Source organism: Mugil cephalus, chromosome 7, assembly GCF_022458985.1.
Source record: "Mugil cephalus isolate CIBA_MC_2020 chromosome 7, CIBA_Mcephalus_1.1, whole genome shotgun sequence".
In the NCBI taxonomy this organism is placed as follows: domain Eukaryota; kingdom Metazoa; phylum Chordata; class Actinopteri; order Mugiliformes; family Mugilidae; genus Mugil; species Mugil cephalus.
Genome location: NC_061776.1, coordinates 16,421,227 through 16,447,250, shown reverse-complemented (window position 1 = coordinate 16,447,250; position 26,024 = coordinate 16,421,227). Strand labels below are relative to the sequence as shown.

Sequence of the window (26,024 nt, the reverse complement as noted above, 5' to 3'; positions counted from 1 at the left end):
ATTAGACAAAAGTGAATACGCCATTTATTAAAACACACACGGTTTCTGGATCAACAAGAAACTATTTCAAGTGCACTGTGCAAGTAGTAAGTGTTGGGGAAAAGGTGAAAGATCACCCCACCTACTGGTTGCAGTATGAGAATAACAAGAATTGTCCTCCTGCTGCAGCTGTGACTTACTGTATCAGACGTGTGGTGTTTAAAGCAAAAGCTACAGTCTTTGTTGTACTAGTACGGTCTTCAGCCCGTTTAATCAGCTACATGACCACGTTGTGTCTTTTCCACTGTGCGTAACATTCGGATGACTTTTGCTCCGTTTTGAACTCAGGCGGCTCTGTTGTAGATTAAAGCGTACGAGCTAGGAACGGTGTGAACTGGAGCAAGTAATTAAAAAGTTCTGTAAAAGTGCAGCAGACAGATGAGCGACAGAACCAACTGTTGGCTTTGTCTTTTAGGATCCAGCTGTGCGTGTGAAGTGTTTTGTTTGGGTAAAGACTAAAGCGATTAGCTTATGACCTTTACTGCTCTGTTAATGCCGCGTGTTGCTCATTTATTTGCGTTTGACTCTAATATATTCGCAAACTTCACACAGGCTCATTATTTACCAAGTTGTTTTCGCTGACCAGACACTTGAATGGATAATTAATAGAAAATTAGAACATGGTGTAATTAAACTATGAATCTAAAAACTGCTGAAGGTCTGTTTCTTTTTGTTAGAAAATCCCTAACTGTGTGTAATAATAATAAGAATAATAATAGTAATAATAACGCTTGTAGATCTGTTGTTGTGCATATTTTTTCTGCATGAGTTGTTTTGCTCAAATTGACGTCTCGCTTCCATTTTAAGACACGTGAAGAACCTAAACAAGGGGTTTTCAACATGTTTCAGACCAAGGACCCCCAAACTGATGGAGAGATTAAGTAGGGCCCTCCTACCTACTATATGTGTCCAATAATAATTTTGGCCTTGTGTTGTTTAGAAATATAAATAATTTACATTCAATGTTAAGCTATTCAAATAATAATAAAGCTAAATACTTTTTTATTTCAAATGTGTGTAATAGTAGGGTGGCCGTGTGGCAGCCATAGGGGCGGAGCCTACAGAGGCTTAGATTGACAGGTCTAGTATGACGCTCTGTGGGAAACAGTGCTCTGTTGAGACAGCTACTGTATCGCTGAACGAGTGAAGTGCTGACTGAAAGATAACGTCTTCTGCCTCCATTTATCCCTTTACTAAAAATATATGGAATTCATGTTAATGTATGTTTCAAGAAATTTAAATTTAGGTGGGAAAATTGTGGGGGAATATTAAAAGAATATATAAAAATGTCTAATCAACCAAAGATTTTGCATTTTGGGGGGATTGAATAAAGAAATACACACTGATCAGGCATAACATTATGACCACTGACAGGAGAAGTGAATAATATTGAGCATCTTGTGACACTTCAGTGTTCTGCTGGGAACTTTTGGGTATTCATGTGGGTGTTACTTAGACATGTACCACCCACCTAGACCTCCAAAGATCCCAAAGTGATTTAAGTATCTGTGAGATGATCCACAGAGATCCCTCCCCATCAACCTATAGGACCCAAAGCACCTATTTCACGGGATTACTGTACTCCTAGAGGATTTACTGATTTACTCAAATCTTTGACTTGCGGGTCAGATATATCAAGGCTCTACGTACTCTGGAAGCATATAAACCACTTCAGTGAATAAAATGCAGTCATATGCATCAAAATGTGAATTCAAGCTGATTATCCTCCTGCTGTTGAGACTTCAGACTTCATGGCACAGCCCTAATAAATCTTGCATGGGGAAAAAGGCGATAGCTAAACACAGAGGACACAGAGCACTTTAAGAAAGAGACACAACACACTTAAACTCAGAGATGCAACTTCGCTCTAAACTAGTGTTATCACTGGACCTCTGCTTGTGGGCAAATATAGTACAGTAGGTCAGGTTTCTGTGTTATTTCTACATTACAGATCACAGACATGGCAGATTTGCACAGGATTAAGATCACAGATGAACTCCTTAATCAGGACAAATGACCAGAGGTTCTTATATAACACTTGCCCTGTATGATATAGGGTTTTTCTTGTTCAAATTCATGATCTGAAGTCCATTTTTTAATTTTTTTTATTTTACTTCTATTTTACTTAAAATTGAGCTCCTGCAAGCACACAGTTCTCTGCAGTCACCTCTTTGAAGATTATTAAACTTGAACACAGAATCAAATCGTCGCCATCCACAAGTGGTGTGATATGTTTTCAGGTCCATGCAGGATTGCTTTGTCTCTCAGTGTGTGAGAATAAATTAGGTGTCAAACTGCATTGGCCGGCCCCGACTGACTGAACCTGTTACTGTTCACCAGCGACAGCAGTTCCTGGACTCCAATTAGAGGCAGAAAGAGTTAAGTGCAGGAGGACATTGAGTCAGTTCTTGATGCTTCATAGGGAATAGCTACGGTAACCACATCTGGACTATTTTTATGCAGTTTGACCCCAAAATGAACACAAACAAAGATGAATATACACTCACCAGCCACTTTATTAGGTACACCTTGCTAGTAAAAGGCCGGACCCCTTTTACCTTCATAACTGCCTTAATTCTTCGTGTTTTACTTTTAACAAGGTGTCGGAAAAACTCTGCAGAGATGTTGGTCCATATTTACATGACAGCATCACACATTTGCACAGTTGGTTATAACCAGTGATTATTTGAGTTGTTGTTGTCTTTCTATCATCTCCAACCAGTCTGCCCATTCTCCTCTGACCTCTAACATCAACAAGGCATTTTCGTCCACACACCTGCCGCTCACTCAATATTTTCTAATTTTCGGACCATTCTCTGTAAACCCTAGAGACCCTAAACGACCATATCACGTTCAAAGTCAGTTAAATCCCCTTTCTTCCTCATTCTGATGCTCGGTTTGAACTTCAAAAGTTGTCTTGATCACCTCTACATGTCTAAATGCACTGAAGTGATTGACTGATAAACTATTTGTGTTAAAAAGCAATTGAACAGGTGTACCTAATAAAGTGGCCAGTGAGTGTATGTGCGTGTGTGTACGTCTATATATATATGTATGTTTGTATATATATATATATATATATAGACAGGTTTTAATCAACATCCACCACAACAAGAGAAGCAGACACCAAATCAGACTATTTGAATATTTTATTAATATGTAGAAAATGTATTAAAAAAGGAACTATATAGTACATGTTTAAGTCAAACTAGAGCTAAATTTGACAGCATTATCCAAGGTTATCCAACAATAAATCCTCAGCCTCAGCTTGTAGGAGCTTTTCAAACAGTCATTATCCAAATTTCGCAACATTTAACTTTTTCACGGCAAGATTTCAAATCAACACATTTAAATATGTGGCTCAGAGAACAAATATCACCAACTACGATGGCAATATCGGCTGATGGACTTGTGAACATAAACCATGAATAAATAGAGCTTTTTTTTTTTTTTTTTTTTGCTTTATTTATCTACAACATAAGATCCATACAGGACTTTATGTTACGGGGAAAGTGGACAATAAATAGCAGAGAAATAAATAAAAAGGGGCAAGTTGTCTTGTCTTGTAAAAGAGCGATACATAACACCATGAATGGATTCTGGTACAGACTGAGTGTGAAGTTTAAGTGGCGGCCGTGGCTCTGTTGTAGCTTTTGCTTTAATAAAGTTGGTTTTATTTAGCAGTGTTGAATGTTCTCCCTTGTTCCCATGTTCAACTTTCTGTCTGCTTCATCTGCTCTGTGGAGCTTGACACGGTTTCTGTAAAATAAAATAAAAAAAAGGCTGGGAGCGTATTTATAGCGGCCCGGTAGCTGTTTATTAGGAGCTTCTGAAACGCACTGCGGCACGTCTGGAATCATGAGCCTTAACTGCAGCGGCTGCGATCGGCTCCTGCAGCCGCCTCGCGTGGATTTTGGGGGGTTAGACTTAGGCAGACTTTAATGATCCACATGGGAAATTACTTGGTCACAGTAGCTTAGTTGCACATAAAAGAAACACTTTTGAAAACCACTAGTAAAATAAAATAAAATAAGCTTAACATTTTTACATGAAAAGAAAAAACAAGAGAATTACAGAAGAAATGCCAATTTAATATCCAAAAAGAAAACAAGAAAAAAAGAGAACAATTATACCTTCTTACTTGATGCCAGAAGTCTCCCAAGTCAGTTCAATTTCACATAATACAGCAGACAGGAGTAACATTACTACGGTTGTTATTATTACACCTATGGATGTAACGCAATGTAGGATGCTTTAAACAAACGTAAAGGGCAACAAACCTATATTAATAAAGTATTAATGGTATTAATATGGAGAACAAACACAAATGTAACCTTAGCTTTCTTCTTTTAAGGATTTAAGAGCACCTAATGTTTGCAGTCCCTCGCAATACAAATAACATTCAGCTTGTTCTCTGCAAAGCTTCCTTAACTCTGTTTACCTTGTACAAAAACCCTCTGAGGCAAACTTCTAAGTAGTTAATGAAATAAGTACACGGGGGAAATTCTCTAATCTACTAGAAATCACTACGGGTAGATGGACGGCATGAGCGGTCGCTCCGGCAATGAAACGTAAATCAGAGCTGGGAAAGGTCGCGTGTCGATCGTCGGTGATCCCAGTGACGTACATCTTCCACCTTTAAAAACTCTCGAAAGGAACATGACTAGAAATCAGAGTTGAAACACATATATATACGCAGGACATTTGTTATTTACTATCAGACTCTTCATCGCAGTTTAGTCGACATGCAGTAGGCTCCATCCATCCTTTGAGCCCAGCAGTGGTTAGGAGTACAGCGGTTAGAATGGAAAGGTTCAACAAGGCTTTCTGAATAGGTTTGCATCTAAAGGGGGAACACATCAAATGACACGGTATCTTCAACTCTCTAACTACATGAGTATATTAGTAATTTAAAGAGGGGAGAATCGCTATCGTTTTTCGAGTCTAAAGAGGAGAAATCAAATCGAACACAGACACAGTCGCGTGGCAGAAGCCGGATTTGCTGGTTTGCTTCAGTTAGAGAAGGTGAACTGAAGAAAGAAATATTTAGAACAGCTCCTCAGACAGGGGGGAAAAATATACAAGATGTTGCTTGCAGTGATGGTGACGCTCGTTTCTATAGATTGTAGCGGACACGACGTTGTGTGTGGTTCGCCTTTAAACTCCACACAGATAATCTTCCTCCCACAGAGAAGACTGCAACAGCAAAACAGTTTCAAGAAAAAAACTAAAATAACAAAAAAAAAAAAAAAAAAAACGCACCGAACTGGCACCGGAGTAAAACACAATGTTTGCAGATTACCACTAAAATGAACACATTCACAGGCGTGTTTGCTGATTTTCTTGTTTCGCTGGGGAGCTTACATTGTGGAGCGAGTAAAAAGAAAAGCGCAGAAGAAAGACTTGGCCCCGCTCCACCTACTGTTCTGCTTTCTTTGTTAAGTTCATTTCAGCTAGCGGTGGGAGTGGGGCCAGGCAAAACGCTCCGCTGTGCCCGCCCCGACGTTCCTCTGCATAGAATGATCACAATGCATAAAATAATGCCTGGGGACGCGGGCGCCATAAAAGGCCCCGAAAAGTGGGACTCTATTAAAAGAGGAAAAAAGCTGCTTCAGTGACTTTGGTGACTGGCATCTTTCCAAACAGCAGGCTGAGTCTTTATTCTGCAAGTCTTTGGTTAAGTCTATCGGCACCATCCCTGCAAGCAATCACAGCATCTACGACGGGAGCGACGCACTTAATAGGAGACGGTGTTTTGCTTGAAAATAAAAGCAGGGGAAACATTAAATGGCCACGAACAACTAAAATTAAATTAAATGAACAACAATAGCTTTGCTGTGTTCCCACTCACAGTGCAAATACTGTCTCAGTGTGACGACCAGTATAATGTAATGTCGATGATTACTATCATCCCGTTTGAATAACGCAACACAAACGATATTGGAAGGTGAAACAAATCGATGGGAACGAAGCTGTTGCTGGTGCACTGCTTTATGAATGACAAACGATGGCTCTTTTGCTTTTTACTATAACGTTAATATGACCTCATGTCCGGTGTTTGTCATCGTGTCAATTCAAAACCAAGGCATCAAATCATATTAAATAGATGGACGTTGTCACAATATCAGTTATAAAAATATATATATATATTACAGTTAAGGGTTTTAAGGGCATATACAGTATATTTTTAGTTAAAAGAGTTATTTTGTAACGGTTAAAATAACACTAACTCTCACTCCAGAGAGAAGTTTTCAGCACGTTTCCTCACATCCCGGGGGAAAGGCAAATCACAGATTAAAGAAAACCAAAGCTTCTTGGTTTGCCTTTCCGTTTTTTTTTTTTTTGACAGCAAACAGAACCATTGTCATTCAAAGTATTCAATAAATTACATACAGTCTTCTATCGTCTGGGTAGAAGTACAGCAGGGAGGGACGGCTAAAGCTGGGCAGAGATAAACAGAGTTCAGACATTGTTGCCGCGTCTGCTTGTTTGTTTTTTACTTCTGCTTGCTAGTTTATTAATGTGTTGTATTACTTTTACAAATCTTGACAAAATATTAGTAGCTTTATGTAGAGACCCACCTTTTTTTCTTTTTTTTCAGCCTCGCTAACGAGGCTTGGCTCAGTTACAATCCAGGCTGCCTTTACTGCAAGCGAGCAGAAACTCAATCACTGAACATCATCCGAACTCTGTTTATCCGTGGCTCTGGGCTGGGAGGAGGAGGAGGAGGAGGAGGAGGAGGAGAAGGTGGAAGAGGAAGAGGTGGTTTGTTTATACAGGGGTGGATCGCCTCCTCTTGCTGCTGATGCTACGGAAGTTGAACGGCCTCATCTTCATCTCCACGAAGGGAATGGAGAACTCATGGCCTTTCCAGTGGTACCAGTTGATACCCTGTAAGAGCACAAGTGTGATTTCAGAAGGCTGTAGATGGAGGGAGCATGTTGTCAGTAAAGTGCGTTGTAATTGACAAGGCGGCGCTCGAAGCGGGAATGGAAAAAGTCTTAATCACCGGCACAATTATGATCTTAGTGTAATTCTAGTCTCACGTTAATCTCTCACCATCAACACTGCCATTTGCAGCTTTACATCAAAAAAACATAAAAAAAATAAAATTTCTCTGCGTCTTTTTTTTCCGTCCATATCTGCTCCCACCTGCTCTCACTTGAAAAGATGAGGAGAAAGGCTCCGAGCAGAGTGAGAAAAGCAGCGGTGCTCTGAAGCCTGTGTGGTTCAGCCTAATCTCAGCTCCACACAACACATCGCTGCCTTTTTCTCGTCATTTCAGCTTGAAGCTGAGAGATAGAGAGGTACATCGCACTCTGGTCAAAAGCTCTCAATTCTCCCGCCTCACAAAGGAACAGAATATAATGTCCGTTCGAGAGAGAGGATTGGACACCAGTCTGGATTATTTAAAATTAAAGACCTTTGTTTCACGCTGAAATCTTTTCCCTCCACATAAACACTTCAATAATATGGACTGGGTGGAGTGTGTGGAAAAAGCTCAAATCTTCCTGAAAGTGTGTCTTTTTTTGTCTAATCACTCAGCCTGCATACCCTCTTTACGTTTCATTCAATTTATTTCAAGTGTCACGGTTGTCTTGGTCCTAGAAACGCTGGCCTTTAGTTGCACCTCCTCCGTCAGGCCGGTCAGCGTAACAAGTTTCAGATGGATGTCGGCAGCCAGCCTCACATGGTTTTAATTGACTAATTATTAGCTTTTCAAACTGGGACGTCTTAACCTTTATTCACACTTCTGTAATGGTGCCTGTTTATGTGAGTTTTGCAAATGCCAAAATACACTTTCAAGATGTTGCCCTTTTCAAACGACAGCATTTAGTTTAAGGGCTGGTTTGTCCCAGTGGCTAAAAGAACAGCATATTTTTCTTTTTTCTTTCACTTAAAACAGGCTCCACAATTCACAGGAGCTGAATTTGTTGTGCTCAAAAGATGGAAAAAAAAAGGAGTGAGTGGAAACGTCCACCTTACAACAAATAGTCAACAACTCAAGAGTTTTTGAAGAGTTCAGGTGGATTTCACCTCCACTCAAACAGGTGGCAAAGAGTTCTCCAAAGAGATCTCAAAACTGAAATATGTTGTAAAAACAGACTTTTGCACAGGGAGGATATCTTTAAGGCAGGATGTTGAGCTCAGGCTCAAAAGGTTAAGGTTAGAGCTGGGAAAGGTCAACCCTAACCCTAACCCTAACCTGAAACCTTGTGGCAGTTGCTTACTAAGTCCACCCTCATTCTGTGCTCATATCAAATTAAATAAAACCAACAGGAGGTGGGTTTTTCCTGTAATTTTAGCTAAACCAACCATCCACCAAACCTTTGGCACAACGACACGTAGTTCAACTCAGAACCGCTCCTTCATCACGTAGTGTATCAGTTGGAGGACTGACCTGACTGTGTCTGGACTCCCCGTATTTGCCGTTGAGGTTGGCCCGGTGGCAGTTCTTGTACCACCAGGCTCCTTTGTAAGACAAGGCACAGTTAGTGACAGCGATGTCATTGTCTCTGTCTTTTGTGGAGAAGGGCCGGCCCTGGTGGTAGCTCAGAGAGTCACCTGTGATCAGAAGAGACAGAGCGAGAGGGTAGAGAGGTAAAGAGATTGAACAATCTGCACGGGCTCGGCAACGCCGGCATATGGCAGCGCAGAATGACGACGTGAACAGAGGACATAAATGACCGGAGAGGGAAGGAGGGAAGGAAGGAAGTACTGCTGCAGGCTTCATAAATTTACTTTGGCAGAGGGAATTAGAATTACAAACATGAGGGGATGACAGGTAATTCTGGCATATGGTCATGTTGAGAGATAAACAGAAAGACAGGACAGGAGTGGGAATGTGGGGGAGCGCTGAGACGGGCTGAAGGCATCGGGGAGGAGAAAAGATGGAGAGGAAATAAGGAGAGCAGGGATGGAGAGAGGATTTTTTGACATAAAAAAGTTCATATAGCAAAAAAAAAAAGGCAAGTTAATCATTCAGCCAAAATGTATTCAGCCACATACCAGCGGTGCCATTGTACTCTCCTATCCTGAGCTTGTAGAGGTTTCTTGCATCTCCAACGGAGAACTTGTCATAATTGGCGTAGACCGATTCCTGTCCGTCCTTCATGTCAATCCTTAGCTCGTAGCGACCCTGAGCAGCAATCCTCTGGATGTTGTCTAGACCTGCAGAGTAGAAGCACATTTTAGAAAGTTAAGAACCAAGTGTTTTCTATCAAACTCCATTTTTATCTTTTAATAATTATTCACCCATTTAACCGCAGAAAAAACTAAAAAGTTCTCTGGAGTTGGGTTGAATTTTCACAATATAACTAAGCTCTTATTATGATTGCAGTGTGTGTGTGTGTGTGTGTGTGTGTGTGTGTGTGTGACATGCAAGAGAAAGAAAGCAGTAACAGATTTAAATGATAAATGTGGCTCAGAGTTAATGTAGAAACTAATTTTTTTTTCTGTTCCAGCGACATAGTCAAACCTGCGTATGATTGACAGCGTCCAGTGCTGCAACGTTCTGAGATATGCAGCCTTACTCTCTATCTCAAAGGTAGCAGATACGAGGCTCGTTTGAACCCCGGCAGTCGATAAGGCCCCACATCGACTTGAACGATTGGAAGTGCCTTCGCTATCAGATTACAACGAGCGCCCATTTGGAAAAGAGCCCCCTTCATTGCATAACCTCCTACAGCAGCATCGATGAAGTGCACCTTTTCTGAATCCAGGACTGTGTTGAGGAAAAAGTAAAAAGCCTTTGCTGATAAGAAGTAGGAAGTATAAATCTTGGGAGAGCAGGGAAACTAAAGTGTGCTGTAATATGTCAGCGGAAGGCAGATAAAATCTATGTTACAACCAAAAGGCACTTGGGGTGATGGGGAAAAGCAATTGTTGTAATAAAAGTGTGTTTAACACTCAGTCATCTCTAATTTCCATTGTACAACATCACTGTATTCGCAGCGATTAATCTAGCACCCATCATTTTTACACTTTTATTCTTTCTAACAGTTTTATGGGATCAGAGGCTCCAAAACGCAACGATTAAAAATGCATTCAATTGCACTCTAGTCCAATTATACGAGCAGTATAACAGTCTCATCACATTTTATTACCAGCCTCCTCTTATAGTTCTGTAGGAGCAGAGAGGGAATTGAAAAAAAAAAAAAAAAGAATGAAAGAGAATGGGATAATGATCTCAGATTGGCCACCGTGGTTTCTCTGTTATCACATCGTCAAACTGGCATTGTATTCAACGTGAAACTGTCTGAGGTCACTGAGTAGGGAGAACAGATTTCTCCCCAGAGCCACATTAAAGATGTCGTTTTCTAACTACATCAGATAATAATAAAGGCCTAATTTCCATATTCTCTACTGCCGGCCAGCTAAGTGGCACTTCTTTTGGATTTAATATGCGTGTTTATGGTTCCTACTGTCCACTATATTGCTATTTGGTGTGGAGAGGCGGCGATTAGCTAAATGTTCCCTGCAATGTCTCTCCAGGACTACAACGGTGATCTAATCTCTTAAAAGAAGAATGAAGGTCACGCGGTCTGGAGGTGCAGCGACCATCTGTATGACGGCACAATTAACTTATCTGTTAAGAGGACAAAATTTACTTTGGCCAGACAGTGGACAGACACAGAAAACATGTGATGATCATGTCCCTGTGAAACTATTTGTGTATTTAAATGTTCAGATGGAATAAAGATGTAAGATGAGAAGATGAGCCCTCTGTGTGGTCCTTGAACTTGAATTTGATTTCTCTCTCTGAGCTGGACAGGCCAAAAGACCTCTTTCACCAACTCACTCGGCCATAACAACATGTTGAGTGGGCTGAAATGTCGGCATCAAGGGTCCGACTAGTGTTAACAGTGCGGGACGTGTTCACGGCCCGACGCTGCTGAGGATTTTAACGATCACACTAAACAGACAGGATCGCCGTCCTCAGTGGTTTCGCTCATGGAAGGATACAAACACTGATAATCTTGTGTCGAGTTACATTTTCATTAACTTTTACATGTGAATTTTTCTCATTGTCAAAACTAGTCAATGCATCAGCATAACATAACAATACTTCTCCAACCTGAAAAGATCTCATAACGAGTTCACCTCTGCCATGTACCAGTGTACATTAGATAATTCCCCAGGAGCCTGTGCTCAAGGTCTTTATATTGTGGACACTGTTATGGTATATTGGGACACTTGAATAGAGTAAAGTCATGACCTATTCTACTGATGTGAGCTACGGTTTTGCTACGGTACTATGTCTAAAAGGCCAGCAGTTCACCAGGAACCACGGTAACCAGCAGATGAACAGACTGAGCATCTCAACCTTTTGTGCCGTGTGCTGTGGATGCTGCACGTCCTGCTGGCATGCTATCAGTAATCTGGCATTATGGGGCAGCTCTCTGCTGGCGCTCCACACCCCGAGGTTACATTAAGCTGCTTTTACGCACTGAAAGGACGGACATACAGTGCAGCAGAGAGGGGGAAATGGGATGAAAGAGGGGAAAGTGCATCCAACAAGGCACCTAGAAAGTAAAGCAAAACCCTGGAGATGAAGTTACCCTTCTGTGGTGTACGCTCCCAGAGGTGGCGAGAGGGCATATCATGGCTGATTCAGCTGTAGCAGAAGCAGGTCAGATGTAATGTTGTGCTCACTGAGCCGGACACGCACGGGCGTCTTTAGATTGTATAGTACTGACACGGCCATTAGAAATCTGACATATCTGCGCCCTGCCGCTCGGACGTGGTGCCTTCAGGTGATTTAGTCAGAAAAAACAAAAACACTGCTGTCACTTTAAAGCAGTCCACATATCTGCATTTATAACTCCGTAGTGTCTATGGGCACGCTGCACTTCAGTGAGGAATTTACTCCTTTCATTTGATGAAATACAAACATTTTTAAATTACACTCGCAGACAGCTATCCAACTACTCCTGCTGTCATAAAATGTTAACATTACCTTTGAATGGCCTCACTGTGGTGGTGTACAATAGTAGCAGGAACAGCTGACAGTATTATTTAAAAAAAAAACGACAACAACACAAACTAAAAATAACCAGCGAAAAGACAAATCTGACATCCTCAACAAGAACCGCTGGCTGTTCTTGTTGTACTGGATTCTATTATATTGTCGGGGACAGCTGTAACCGTGGGTTACATATAAAAATCTCCCTTATGAGCCGATATGTGTCAGCTGCAAACTAACAACCTTCCTTGTGTTATGATTCGGTGATAATGCAACTGCATGAATCCTCCCCCCGCTCCAGCGTTGTTTTAATTTCTTTCATCAAAAAAGTTCAAAAAACACTCCTCTCGCAGCCCTGATTCTCTTGATGAAATATTCATGCAATATTTTCCTTTAATCATCTGCACCAAAACAATACTTCGAAAACTGGCCCACCAAGAAACACGACTCATTTGCACATCTTCTAATGAATATAATTATTGTTTCATGATGAGATTTGGGGGAGGAGGAGGAGGGAAAAAAAAATAATTCGGCAGTCCATCAAAATGGTGAGGATGTTCAGTTGTTTTGTCTTTGGATCAGAGCGACGCTAAAAACAATTACCAAGTCATTTCAGGGAGGGATGAGCTTTCAGAGAATCCAGTAATGAATCGGAGAGACTTTGTGAAGTCAAGTGCTAAAAGATGAGATGAGCAAAAAAAAAAAAAGAAATCTAGCTGCATGCTTCCTACAAAGTGAAAAAATCTCACAGGAAAGGCTTTACTGGCTGCACAGAATACTGAAGACAGACATCTCTCTCCAAGCTGTAAAATAGATGTATCAATTGAAAGCAAGTGAAAGCTATGAACCTCTATTGATCGCGCCTATTAAATCCACTTCAGTCATGGGGACGGTGTGTGGATAGAGAGGCTGATATAGCCTTCAGAAAACTAGAGCAGAAATTGAACAAAATGGGTGGCAGGTTGTAGCTCAATATTGGCCGTGAAATGCAGGTGAAATATATTGAGCGGGGTGAAGGGTTGAGACAAGGCAGCAGCCAGCCTGACCTTACCTCTGAATTATGTAATATAAGCAGGAGTCAGCAAGGAAAGAGGGGAGAAATACCCAAACTATGCTGGTTTGATTAAGGCAGACAGTATGGATTTGTACTTAATCCTTCCAGTGAAGTTGAGGTGATTTAAACAGAAAAAAATGGATATGAAACTGGAAAGGGATTTTATTGGCAAGGGAAATAAAAAAAAAGAAAAAGTTTTGCAAGTCAAAACGCATTAATCTAAAATAGAGCTGAAATAAAGAACTCAAAGACAGGAAAGGAAATGTGTTTTAAAGCAGTTGTTGATGCAGCGTCCACAGATAAAGTGACAGAGATGGACTCTTTGCATTTAAACCTACACTTGTGCCCTATAGATATACTCAGGATCCCTCAGACTCAGACTTACCGAGCCAGAACTCATCCTCCAGGTTTCCAAAGCCGACGCGATAGTCACTCCACTTCCTGGAAAAGTCTGTCAGGCCGTTCTGACGGCGCTGGAATACCTGGATATTAATATGACAAGATGAGAAGAACTAAAACATTTGTTCCTTCTGGATGGATCAGACTGGTGTCTGAGCTTATTCACAGGTAGGTGGATATTAACCCTTTGACTTCCACATTAAGAAATATGATTAAATATCATTAATTTTAATCTATATTAATAGCGAGTACTGCAAAGTATTTTAACACATCATTATTAAAACGTTCACACGATTGATTCCTGCTATATAAATACTGAAGCTGTATGTTGTATATTTTCAAGCTAAGGCCATCTGTTCAAAAGCGCTGTAGCTTAGAAGGTATTAAAGCCACAGCTTAGATATTTGTACACATGTTCGCATATGTGCAAATCTCTATATCTTGCAAATTAAGTGACTAGCAATGACTAACAAAATGAGAAATTAAGCATTTTATAGTTTATTACTAATACTACTACAAAAAACATCCACCGTGTGGTTACGATGGCAGTCAAAGGGTTAAAATCCAATTCCAAATCTATCCGCTTCTTTTCTTCATCCAATTCGCACAGTTTGAGAAGGCGGTGTCTCTTGACGGTAGTTACACTTACAATCCAGCCTCCTTCATCTGTGGTCATGTCACAGTACACCTGCACACCCTGGCTGGGGTCTCTGTTGATGTAAATGGTGTAGACGCCGCTCAGATTCTCCCCGTTCAGCAGGTGTTGGGCACAGTTCTGAGGTGTAGCGAACAAACGACTCCCTGCAGAGGAGCAGCGGTGACAGGTTATAATTTCCTTCTTTCTGACTAGAGGATTTGGTTTGTTGAAGAGCAGAGTGTGATCTGAGCATGTGAAAACCGAGCTCATTGATATTTATGCATTAGCAGTGGATCAATTCGCTACATATAATCTGAAATGAGCTATCATCTCTACAAAGCCTATTTTTTTGTGTGTTTTTCCAGCTGATTGTTTTGATTTTGAGGCCTGTGTATTTACTGTTTACTTGTTTACTTGGTTATGTTCAGCTATCAGGTTCTGTTCTCGGAGGAATCACTGACTTTCTGCTACCCAGTAGACAAACAAAGCTAGTGATTAGTTTGTTAACACAGTGGAGCGTTTAGCAGCCTTTTTTTTTTGTTTTTTGTTTTACCTCTTGTGTAGTTGAGGTGAGCAAAAACAAAGCTGAAAGGAGGGGGAATATTGAACTGTTTTTTTTTTGTCTACTGGATGTGTCTGTGTCCACAGCAACTGTTTAGAGTCATTACTTGCCAGCGGTTTAATATTGATATTTACTTTTGACATCTCCACATTCATTCCTGGTGATTAGTAGCTTCCCAACACTTGTTTTAACGACACACTCGGCGTACACACTGAGCTCCTGAGACATTAGAGCCCACCACTCCGGCTCCAGACAGCCTCCCTGCAGCTGCAGCCTAATGACAAGTCTCCCTCACTATGCTATGGGGCAGAGAGATGAAAATTGTGCCTGGCTTTGGGGACCCATTATTGCGCAGCTTTGTTATGGTGACTCTAATGTGAAATGCAGTGCAAAATCTCTGGAGCCAAGAAAAATTCACCCCATTAGAATCACTTCCCGAGCGGAGATCAAAGAATACAAATATGTTATGTGCGTGTGTGAGTGAATGACTATTCCATACCTGTAGTAAAAGTAGTGGAGACTACAGCGCTGGTGTCTAGTCCTCTCGCAGCCTGGAGCTGGACGGTGTACTCAGTGATCTCCGCCAGTCCTTCCAGTCGAATCCACGTGTCCTCTGAATCGAGGATCAGCTCCTAGCGCACACACGGAAATCCAGTTCATTCATATAACACACACTGCGGGCCAGTTCTGATGCCAGATAAGAAAAGTGATACTTTAATTCAGTACAAACCTCAGGGTAAAACTAAACTCTATTAGAAACTCCCTTAAGTCCATGATAAAACACTTTAAGCCATTCTTGTTCAGGAAACACAGCAGCACAGTGTTCTCCCGGCAACGCAAACAGGTGAGATACATTCAAGAAAACTGACCCTAAAGCAAATTAGGTCAATCGCATATTGTATTAGTAACAGATACACTTTCAATAGAGGAACTGAGAGGAAGCAGTAGGACCTGGAGGGAGCAGGAGAGAAGACAAGGAAGGAGAGATAAAAGACTCCTAATGGGCAGCCAAGCTGAGAAGCTGCAGAGCAATCAGGAAACAAACATTTCTATTTTTGGTAACAAGCCAGTTTAGTTGCTTCCCTTTGTTTTTCCTTAAATACTCTTTCATTGAACTCCTCTTAAGACGGTTGACTGTTTTTAAGTGAGCACTTTCTGTGTCATCAGCCACCGATCACTACTGTTCCTATTTACCGTCTTTTAGGATTTTCCAAGACTATGCAGACATACATATCTATATGATATATGTACACCTATCAGCCACAACATTAAAACCACTGACAGGTGAAGTAAATAACATTGAACATTGTGTGACAATACAATGTTCTGCTGGGAAACGTTTGGACCTGGCATTAATGTGGATGTTACTTAGACCTGTACCACCCACTTAAACCAGACCAGGCACCCCCACCCCACAGTAATGACACACTGCAGGATGCAGCCTGACACAAACACAAAACACACAAAAATGTTTTAGGAACAACTCAAAAAACATGAAAAAAAACACAAGGTGTTGACCTGGCCTCCAAATGTCAATAGTTCCCAAACAGACCAAGTATCTGTGGGATGATCCACAGAGGCCCCTCACCTTAACCCATAGGACCCATAGGACCCCCCACTAACAACATCCTGTTGCCAGACACCACAGGACACCCTCAGAAGACCCATGTCCATTCTCAGATGAGTCAAAACCGTTTTGGAGGCACAAGCCTACACAACATTAGGACTATTAGAATATTAAGTCATAATGTTTTGCCTGATCAGTATATATTCTTCAGCTTTGAGTTTCTGTTCATGTTTGTTACAGTTTGGCTTGGAAACGCATTAAATATTAAGAAAAATTAAATATTGAATCAGTTTGGGGAAAAAAAAGTCACACGCTCCCAGGCAATGTGTTGATGTGAATTATGCAGAGAAGCAGCTGGTAAATGGTGCCTCTCTTTCTCAGAGGATCTGATATTTCCCCACAGGGTTTTTTCAGGGTCAAGACACGATATTTTACAGCGAGTGGAAAGCCCATGTCTTATCAAAGCCGATGCATACATTCCTCCGTTCGCTATCGATTGTGTAGGTGCGGTCGGATCTTTAGTGGATGCGCACTCGTCCTCGTGTGAGATCTTAATCATCCCGGGCAGGCACAGAACCAACAGTGATTCATGCAGTTACAAACGATTCAGTAAATGTTAATCAGATAAGAAATTAATCTCACAGCTACTTTGTGTAAATTATAAAAGTCCATTATCTGGATAAGAGGGAGAGCCGGCTGAACAGCTGTGAGGCTCAACAGTGTGTAGTTAGATTACAGCTGAGGTAACACGGCGGTAACGTTTTCAGCCGAGCCAGATCTCAAGCAGAGACAGCCAGAGGAAACTCTTACGAGGAGCGCTGTAAGCACTGCGTGGCCGCGCCGATCAGTGTCGCTCTGTGCACGAGTGGAACGGCTCATGTGTCACTGGACCCCGTGACTTGTGACAAAATGTTTTTGAGGACTCTCACAGCGGTGCACTAAGATTTAATACATTCTAAAACCAACCTTCTTTCCAAATAATTCTTGCCTACATTGACATACAACATTACACAGTTTGTCAAAGTCTATGTACGCACATTCCCCTCTTGTGCTACCTTCAAATGGGCTCGTCTTTACTGTGCTTATGAGAAACCTCTATGTGAACGGCCCCCTGTCGTGCCGTTCACAACCTTCAGTAGATATTTTTGAGTGGCACACAAGAGATGTACACAACCTTCAGCGCTGTAGCTACAAGCGCCATCTAAGGTGCAGCAGGAGTGAAAATAAATCTGTGTTGTAGCTCGTGCTTTTGGTTTACACTTCTTTTAAGCTGCTTTGTGTCAGGAAGCTTACTAGTGTTTTTGCTAGGTTAGCAGCAGGAATGACAGATTTGCTCTGACCAAAGTAGGACTATGACATTAGCCGTGTTTACACAGAGACTTTTTTCTCCTTCCGATTGGTCAACTGTTTACACGTGAGGTCCACATGTACCACTACTTTTAATCAGAACAGTCGTTTTACAAGCTTCGTTCTATCCTGGCTTCAGTTCATTTTTGACAGTTCAGTATTTCTATTTTCTTGGTCTAAGCACGTACATTATTCTTTCCGGTTGTCTCTTCACGGTGTGCAGACATTGGAAAAGTATTTGAACGTCATGTGATTACGTCAGGACAGAGCAGGCACAGTCCGAACATAGCCTGACCGTTTACATGACTTTCGACTGGTTTGGGAAAAGGATCATTCTAACCCTGTGAAACCGAGTGAAATGTCGTTTGGTTTGTGCCTGTTTATTCTGATTGAAGTCTTTATAGCGAGCATTTTTATTCACTTTGAGTTTCTAAACCAACTGTAATCTGAATATTTGGCTCTAAGTGAACCCAGCTAATGTGTGGACGTAATTGCCAATAAGCCAGTTTTGTGTGGACATCAGTGAGTGGGAATAAAGCCAGAACCTGCTTATCTTCATTGGAATTCTTTAAACAGTAACCGTAAACCACAGCAACACAAACGCACTACGGCCTCAGGAGAGGAGATCCGCCAGCTTCCCCATGTCACAGCCACTGTGTGTGTGTTCCAGTAAGTATTGTCTGAGTGTCTGAGTTGTTGTCTTGCCCCTTTCTGTTGTTTTTAATACAAGACCAAATACTCTCAAAAAAAAATTATTAACGGATTCAATAGGAAAGCTGTACTTTAAAGCAGTTTTTTATGCTCATACACTTGTAAATCTCAATAATGTAGATTTCCTTTAATGTTATGCTCTAAGTTAAGTGTTAAACAACCTTCTATAACTACAAGTGTATTACCAGTATAATCAGCACAGGCCATTAAAGTTAAAACATACTCAACAGGATCAATAACAATCAGTGGCAGAATAAACAGCATCATTAGGTCGACTCTGCATAAATCTTAAACTTTTGTCACGGACAGAGTAAAAGGTAAAAATTTAAATTATTCCTTCTGCCACAGGAGTCACATGTTAGTTAAATACAATGTTTATATTTATTTTTAGCGATAACTACAGATGAAAGAGCTAGTTATTCTTATCAGCTGTAGACAGAAGAAAAATCTTTCCTCTGTTCCTCCTCTCTTATCACCAAGGAGCAGTGTCCAAATTATTTAGGTAGCAACTTCTCACTTTTGCTTGTTGATTGGAAAACATCACCTGGTCATTGTAGCTTTTGCTAGTTAATGTGTATTCAGTGAGAAACTTTTGAGCTCTGTGCAGTCGATGTGTGTGTGTGCTTGTCCAATGATTGAACAAGAGAAACATCACCATGAGTGGAACAAGTGTCCTCTTTCTAAACGACCGTAGCGTCATGTAGATATTTTATCAGCCCTTAGGTTAAAAAAAAGAAATGGACTCCATCTACCATAGAGACATAAATATGGTATTGTTACTAGTTAAGCAAAGACATCATGAATCATATTTTCAAATCAGGCATATCATTATGACCACCTTTATAATATTGTGTAGGTCTCCCAAAACAGTTGTGACTCCTCAGAGAAAGGTCATGGTCCTTCTGAGAGTGTCCTGTGGTGTCTGGTGACAGGATGTTGATAGTGGGGGCCTTTGGGTCCTATGGGTTGAGGGGAGGGGCCTCTGTGGATCAGGTTTGCTCCAGTTCATCCCACAGATGCTTGATCAGTTTGGGATCTAGTGAATTTGGAGGCCAGGTCAACACCTTGTGTTGTTCTTCATGTTTTTTAGTTCTTCCTAAACCATTTGTGTGTGTGTCTGTGTCAGGCTGCATCCTGCTGGGGGTGGCTGCTGCCATGACCATGAGTGTCATTGCTATGGGGTGGAGATGCCTGGTCTGGTCTAGGTGGGTGGCACATGTCTCAGTAACATCCACATTAATGCCAGGTCCACAAGTTTCCCAGCAGAACATTGTACTGTCACAAGATGATTAATCAATCAATTCACTTCTTCTACTTGTAGTTTTAATGATGCGGCTGATCGGTGAACATGTACTATATAGATATGCATGTCTGCATAGTCTTGGAAACGTGTGTTTTAGAAAATAAAAGGAAGTGAATGGGATCTGAACTGAGACCAGTTCTCTAAGAAGGGATCATCTGATTCATAGCTGCATTCATTGTGCATGAGTGACACCCGATGGTCAACCACCCAACAGTGCCACACTTGTGTGTGTGTGTGTGTGTGTGTGTGTGTGTGTGTGTGTTAGATCATCTCCACATTAGTATGGATCTGTGTCCATGACCACGCAGCTCTCACTAATATGCTTTATTACCATTACTCAGCCACATCAAAACGCTGAATCAAAATAAGCAGCGACTCCACGGAGGCACATTAGAGCAACACCTCTATTGGACAGACAATTTTCACTCGGGAGCTTCCTTGTGTGTGTATCAATCTGTGAGTGTGTGCGTCCCAAAACGCGTGCACGCTCCACAACAAGGGCGTACATGATTGAAGGATAAAATTTGAATTTGAAGCGATACAAAGTTGCGATTGCACAATACTTTTTTCCTGATTATTATTCAGCTCTAGTGGAAGGAGTTGATTCAATTTTGGAGCAGGTTTAGGCTTCTAGTTTCAGACAGAAAATGGATTAATGAAAGTATACCTCATCCTCCTGACACTTGTTTCCCACAGCCATTTAAAGGAGGAAACACATTTTGTCCCCAGATAAGATCCCAGAGAGCCAGGTATGCGACTTACCTTGCGGTTGCCATCAGCCGACTTGTAGGTGAGCATGTAGTTGTCAATTTCTGCGATAGGCGGCTGCCAGGAAATGAGAGCGCTGCGGTGATTCACTTCACTGGCTGTCAGGTTCAAGGGTGCATCCATGGCTACCAAAAAGAGGGAGAAAATAAATTGCTTTTACGCTCAGTTTAGGTGGCTGCAAAACAAGGAATATTCGAGCTTTAGGGACTAATAAAAGACCTGTGCAGGACAAAAATGCTCAGAGTTTTCTTAGGTGCTGACACAGGTGTAGATTTATTTATTTATTTATTTATTTATTTATAGATATTGACTGCATTTCCATAGGCAATATATCTTCAGTAGCCGTTGATATAACAGTGGAAAATTTATTTCATTTCCTATTATTGACAAAAAATTATTCAACAGAAGAATCATGAGACAATTGATTTCAGCTCATCTTTGCAAACACTTATTTTTTTGAACGACCTGTTTTGAGCCTTCAGACTATTGATCTTTTAAGTCTTTTAGGTCTCTAACAAAAAAGCTGTGAGAGCTACAGACTAGATCTGTTTTGCTACAGCCATGTTTGCATCCTTCCGAGAAACTCACCTGGCGTTTATCACAGAAAACACGTTATGTACTTCAGCCAAATAGAAACAATCATATCTACATGGATATTAAACACCGATATTACTCGTCTCAATCTGGTTGAAAATTCCTTTTGATCTGAACAGTCATCGAGGTGGTCAGATGGGGGATATAATTTAAATTTAAAAGTCACATTAAAGCCAAACATCATGTGTGGTTTTATGTGTATGCTAGTGAATATACCATGCTATACCACTTAACTGATACAGTTGGGTTCAAAAATTACATTTCTCGGTTTGCCTCCAGGCTACGAAGAGAATTCTCATGACTTTTAAAGTACTGCATCTAGGTTAATGTTAATAAAAACGAGGCATGACCCATTCACTATCAGTAAAAAGCACCGCACAACAAACGCAGCAGCAAAACAACCGGAGCTACAGTAGGCAGGAAAGACTTGGACCCCACCGACCCAGGATGGCGGAATGATATACACACGGGTGCGTATTTGCATATTAACACGCAAATTCAACGCAAAAAAACAACGCAAAAAAACAAAAACAAAAAACTAATTTAGTCAGTGCTGTCTGGTCAGATTTCCTCTCTTTGGACAGAGTCGGCAGCGGATGAGGCAAAGTGGCAGCGATTCAGCCTCTTCATGAAAGCTCAGAGGCACAGATTAAACAGACTGCGTTAAGATATAAATTGCATTCCTGCCAGTAAGGCCGTCTTGAAAGGACTTCATTATTTAGATTTTTCTGCCACTTAACCCACAAGTGTCTGTCGAGGGTGCTGATATACACTGATCAGGCGCAACTCACTCTTCCCATCTACAGAGACATGAATATGGTATTGCGACTGATTAGAGCAAAAACAGGAGCGCCATCATGAGTCGTATTCATGTGGATAGTGCAGACACACCGATCAGGCATAACATGATGACCTAATATTGTGTAGGTGTCCCTTGTGCCTTCCAAACAGTTGTGACTCATCAGAGAAGGGGGTGCCTGGTCTGGTCTAGGTGGGTGCTGCATGTCTACGTGACATCCACATGAATGCCAGGCCCAAAAGTTTCCCAGCAGGAACATTGAATTGTCACAAGACGCTCAGTGGTTTTAATGTTGTGGCTGATGATGTGGCTACTGTTTGTTGTGCACTGTTTTGAGCTGTGGGTTAATATTCAGGCTGCACTCATGAAATCTACTTATATACAACCACGTATGTGAGACTGACACTGTTACATAACGGCATGTCACTCAGTGCAGTTGTGTGGCTCGGTTATGTGTTTTTGATTGTGTTTTTAATCTGTGACAAGAACACAGATAATAAAAATGGCAGCCTTGTCACATAGCGACATGCTACCTACTTTACATAACAAGCATGACACCTTGAAACTAAACTCACAGCCGTTGCACCAAAACATGCGATCGGCACTCGAAGCTATGAAACAGAAAATAAAAAGTAAAAACTAAGATAAAGATAGAACTTAAGACACAAACATATAATTCATGCACACGGGCTGTAAGTATATTCCACGCGGTGGGTGAAATCTCCACATCGGTAAACTCGGATTCCGAGTAAAAGAGCGTGGAGACGCTTTTCCATGTTTAGTCAGAGCTTCAGAAGCATTCAAGCCCTTGATCAGGAAGCCCACCCAAGTTTTACTGCACATTACATCATATCCTCCAAGTGTATCCCTGCTCCCTGCACAGCTTTAAACAGGCCTTGATTATAGTGCCTTTGTTGATACTTTAACCACATCACATGGAGACCCACCTCCATTTCTCCACCTTACATCACCCTTTTTTCAGTCAATATGTGATCTTCCGACATGCTAGCAGAAGCACTGACACGCTGTAACCCCGTTTTAGTGAATGATAGAGAATAGATGACCCTCTCCTCAGAAAATCTGTTTCCTGGAGTTACATCATGACTCTGGGCCACATCGGCAGCCACTCGCCCAATAGTGCTCGGCGTAAAGGAGGCAGGGGCACCGGAAACTAACGAATGTGCAGCATTTTGTGTGCTGTGCAATCTCGTGTCAACGCTATGAATATGACATAGAAATATCTGCTACACGGCTCTCTCTTTCTGGTTCCTTTTGTCAGATTGGCTCAGTTTTGGTCAACATTTTTGTCCTCACGCAGCATTTATGCCTCTGTTGTTAAATTAATTTTTAAATTTTCATAAAAGACTATAAGGATCTATGAGAATTAACTTCTAGCTTACCACGAATCGGGCCCAGACCTCTCATAAAGCTGTGCGAATGTCTACTCTAACACCCCACTCTTGTCGGTTAAATCCTTGCGTGTGGACACATAAAAAAAAAAAAAAAGATCAATGACAGCTCAGAAATTAACAGTGTGTTCCCCCTTTGATAACCTCCTGGAAGTTGCAGGGCGCCTTCTCTCACAGACACTGATAGGCAGATGAGCGCTGTGTGACAGGGGGATTGAGGGAGGAAAAGCGGAAACAAAGACTGATTTAGACGGAGAGGCCAAGTTGTGCGCTTTCCGATAAAAGCAGTAAATTGTGCTGTAGTCCGTAGTGATGTGACACTTTGCCGGCTTTATTGACCTCCTCTCCCTTTGTCCGTTTCGTCCCATACCCGCATCAACCTGAGCTCTTCCTCTCCTTCACGCTCATCTCAATTTGTGTGTCTGCCTTTTCATTGCTCTTGCCCTCCTTTTTATCCACCTCCTCCCTCCCTCGTTATCTGGCAGGGTGTTATTCTAACTCAATGTGCCAGGAAGCGAAATGGTTTATCTTTTGTTCTTGTTATCCGCTCATCTCCATGAACACCAGTGTGGGAGACAGGCAGAAGCCGGAAGGGGAGCTTTCGATTCAAAGATATCGAGGTTGCACAACAGCCATCATTTTGCTTGTCTTTATTCCTCCCTTCTCTTCGTTCTCCAACTAAGCCCGTGTCCTTGTTCTCTCTCTTCCTCTCTCATGTCCCCCCTCCAATTAAACCTTTGCGTGGAGCGCGTCTGAGCAGGTGTCGTCATATAGATCCTGGCAGCTCTGAAGCTCTGTCTACAGAAGAGGAGGTCTAAAACAATGGGAGTGAGATGAATGGGTTTGGCTACACCTAATGACTCATTAACACACGACGTAAACAATTCAAGTCGGGGGGAAAAAATAAACACCCACAGGGCAGCAGATGGGAAGGGCAGCATGGGCAGCAGCAATTTACTGCAGGAAGACAATAGGAAGTTATTATTTTGGAGTGGATGTCACATCTCTGTGACAAAAAAAAAAAAAAAAAAAGTGAATGATTCTGCCTGGATGGAGTATGGGAGATTCATTTGTATTTATGAAGTGAAATCACACGCTGCTCGGGTAGATCTCACGGTGAGAATATGGCCAGGAAAAGCCTGCGTTATTATCTTTAAAGTCCGACCATCAGCCAGCATGTGGTATCTGCTCTGTCAATCACTTGTGTTTTTTTTTTTTCCCTGTGAGAAAAGTACCTGACACTTAAAGGGAAGAAATGCATATTTTGCTATCTTGTAGTTCCACGCATGATTTTAACATTCCTGGGCAGAGCAGACACACTGAGCCAGACAGCAGCGCGCTACACAACAACACACATTATCTTTGCCTGCTAAAGTCTCCTTCTTATCTAACTTATAAACATGCACGCTTTAGCTTGTTGAACAAGACGAACCAAAACAAACACAGACCGGGTGAAAGTGCTCTGTTAACATCAGCCTGTAGACTAGATAACCGATTAATTAACTGGTCAGCTGCAGCAGCGTAGCCTGCGTGTAAACATAGCTGCAAATTTCCCTGGGGTCCAGTTAAATGTTGGTATTTTGTTCTCTCTGATGTAGCGCAGACACTGTAGCAATCTGCCAGCTGCTGTCAATCACGCACACACTCTTCTCCAGTCCACTGAGATCGAAACCATAATATCAGGAATTTCCTTTTCCATATCTTCCTATCTAAAAGAAAATAACATGTGAAACTATGAATGCCAGGGAACAGTTTTAATACAATTTAAGGAGTCAAAGGCATTTTACAAAAACAACAAAAGAAGGACTTAAAGGAAAAGATTTCATGGAGTTGCGAGTCCTTCAAAGTACATTGAACTGTCAGAAATACATCAACTTCCTGAAGGATGAAGCCGATGTTTCTGTAATAGCAGCACTCAGCACATGGTGAACAACTATCAGCCGGAGCTCTGTGAAGCTGCCCACAGCACGGATCTCTGCCGCATCAAAAACTTTGCCAAGCACTTCTCAGCAAGTGGGCTCAGACACATCTGAGGGAGAAAGTCCCGGCGCTGCAGCCGGCAGGCTTACGGAGACACCCGCAGCAAAATCCCCTATTTTCCAGCCCTATAGCTTAAATATCAGCCTTTGGGGAGCCGAGCTGTCTTACTCTGTGTTGAACTCTTGCGGCGTGGGGGCCAGACAGCAAAACAACTCTCAGCTGTGGTTAAGAAGCTTGGGAATCAACAGAGAGAGCGCCGCAACACCCCACAGGAAATAACAAATACGGACCTGAATGGAGGAGGCTCTTCCCTACTTGTCCTTTTTTTTCCTGTCTTTGTGCTGTGCTCTGCATGCATGTAGCTCATCCCAAAAGGAAAACCTCAGCTACAACTTTTACTGACCTCTCACCCCTCGGTCATCATGCTTTTACATTTGCATAGACTCGACTACATGCGTCACACCAACCAGAAACACAACAACAACAAAAAAAAAACATCTGCTCTACATGTCATCCTTTAGTTCACTAAGAACCCACTAATCACTGGAATGACCTAAAATGAACTGTAAATTGAAACACAGATATCATATGCAAATGTATGTCATGTGGCAGTAATATATTAGCATGATAAAACTTGATTATTATTCTACTGGGTGAGAAATTAACATCTTCCACAGAAACTAAGGCTGGGTGAGATTGCCTCACAGACATTTTTTCAGGTATTTCAGACATTATTTCAGAATGTCTAAAGACTAGATCTTTTTCTATACTACCAGTCAAAAGTTTGGACACACCTTCTCATTCAATTCAAGGAGAAGGTGACTGGTAATGTATATCTCAACTTTTTTGACGGTGCCCTATTAATCTCCAGAGATCCGAGCTTTTATTTG

The 26,024-nt window shown here is 41.6% G+C and overlaps 1 protein-coding gene across 3 annotated transcripts in view; it reads right to left on the bottom strand.

The window, feature by feature from the left end:
• Positions 1 to 3,170: 3,170 nt before the first annotated feature.
• The window catches only part of tnr (tenascin R (restrictin, janusin)), a 162,526-nt gene continuing 139,672 nt past the window's right edge, over positions 3,171 to 26,024 (bottom strand). For all 3 annotated transcript variants that reach the window (XM_047590240.1, XM_047590241.1, XM_047590242.1), the window contains 7 exons: positions 20,347 to 20,477; positions 15,156 to 15,288; positions 14,107 to 14,258; positions 13,444 to 13,540; positions 9,049 to 9,210; positions 8,441 to 8,604; positions 3,171 to 6,930 (listed from right to left, as the gene is read on the bottom strand). In XM_047590240.1, the coding sequence (XP_047446196.1) occupies positions 6,811 to 6,930; positions 8,441 to 8,604; positions 9,049 to 9,210; positions 13,444 to 13,540; positions 14,107 to 14,258; positions 15,156 to 15,288; positions 20,347 to 20,477 (959 nt within the window). In that variant the 3' untranslated portion in view covers positions 3,171 to 6,810. The remainder of the gene's footprint in view (positions 6,931 to 8,440; positions 8,605 to 9,048; positions 9,211 to 13,443; positions 13,541 to 14,106; positions 14,259 to 15,155; positions 15,289 to 20,346; positions 20,478 to 26,024) is intronic.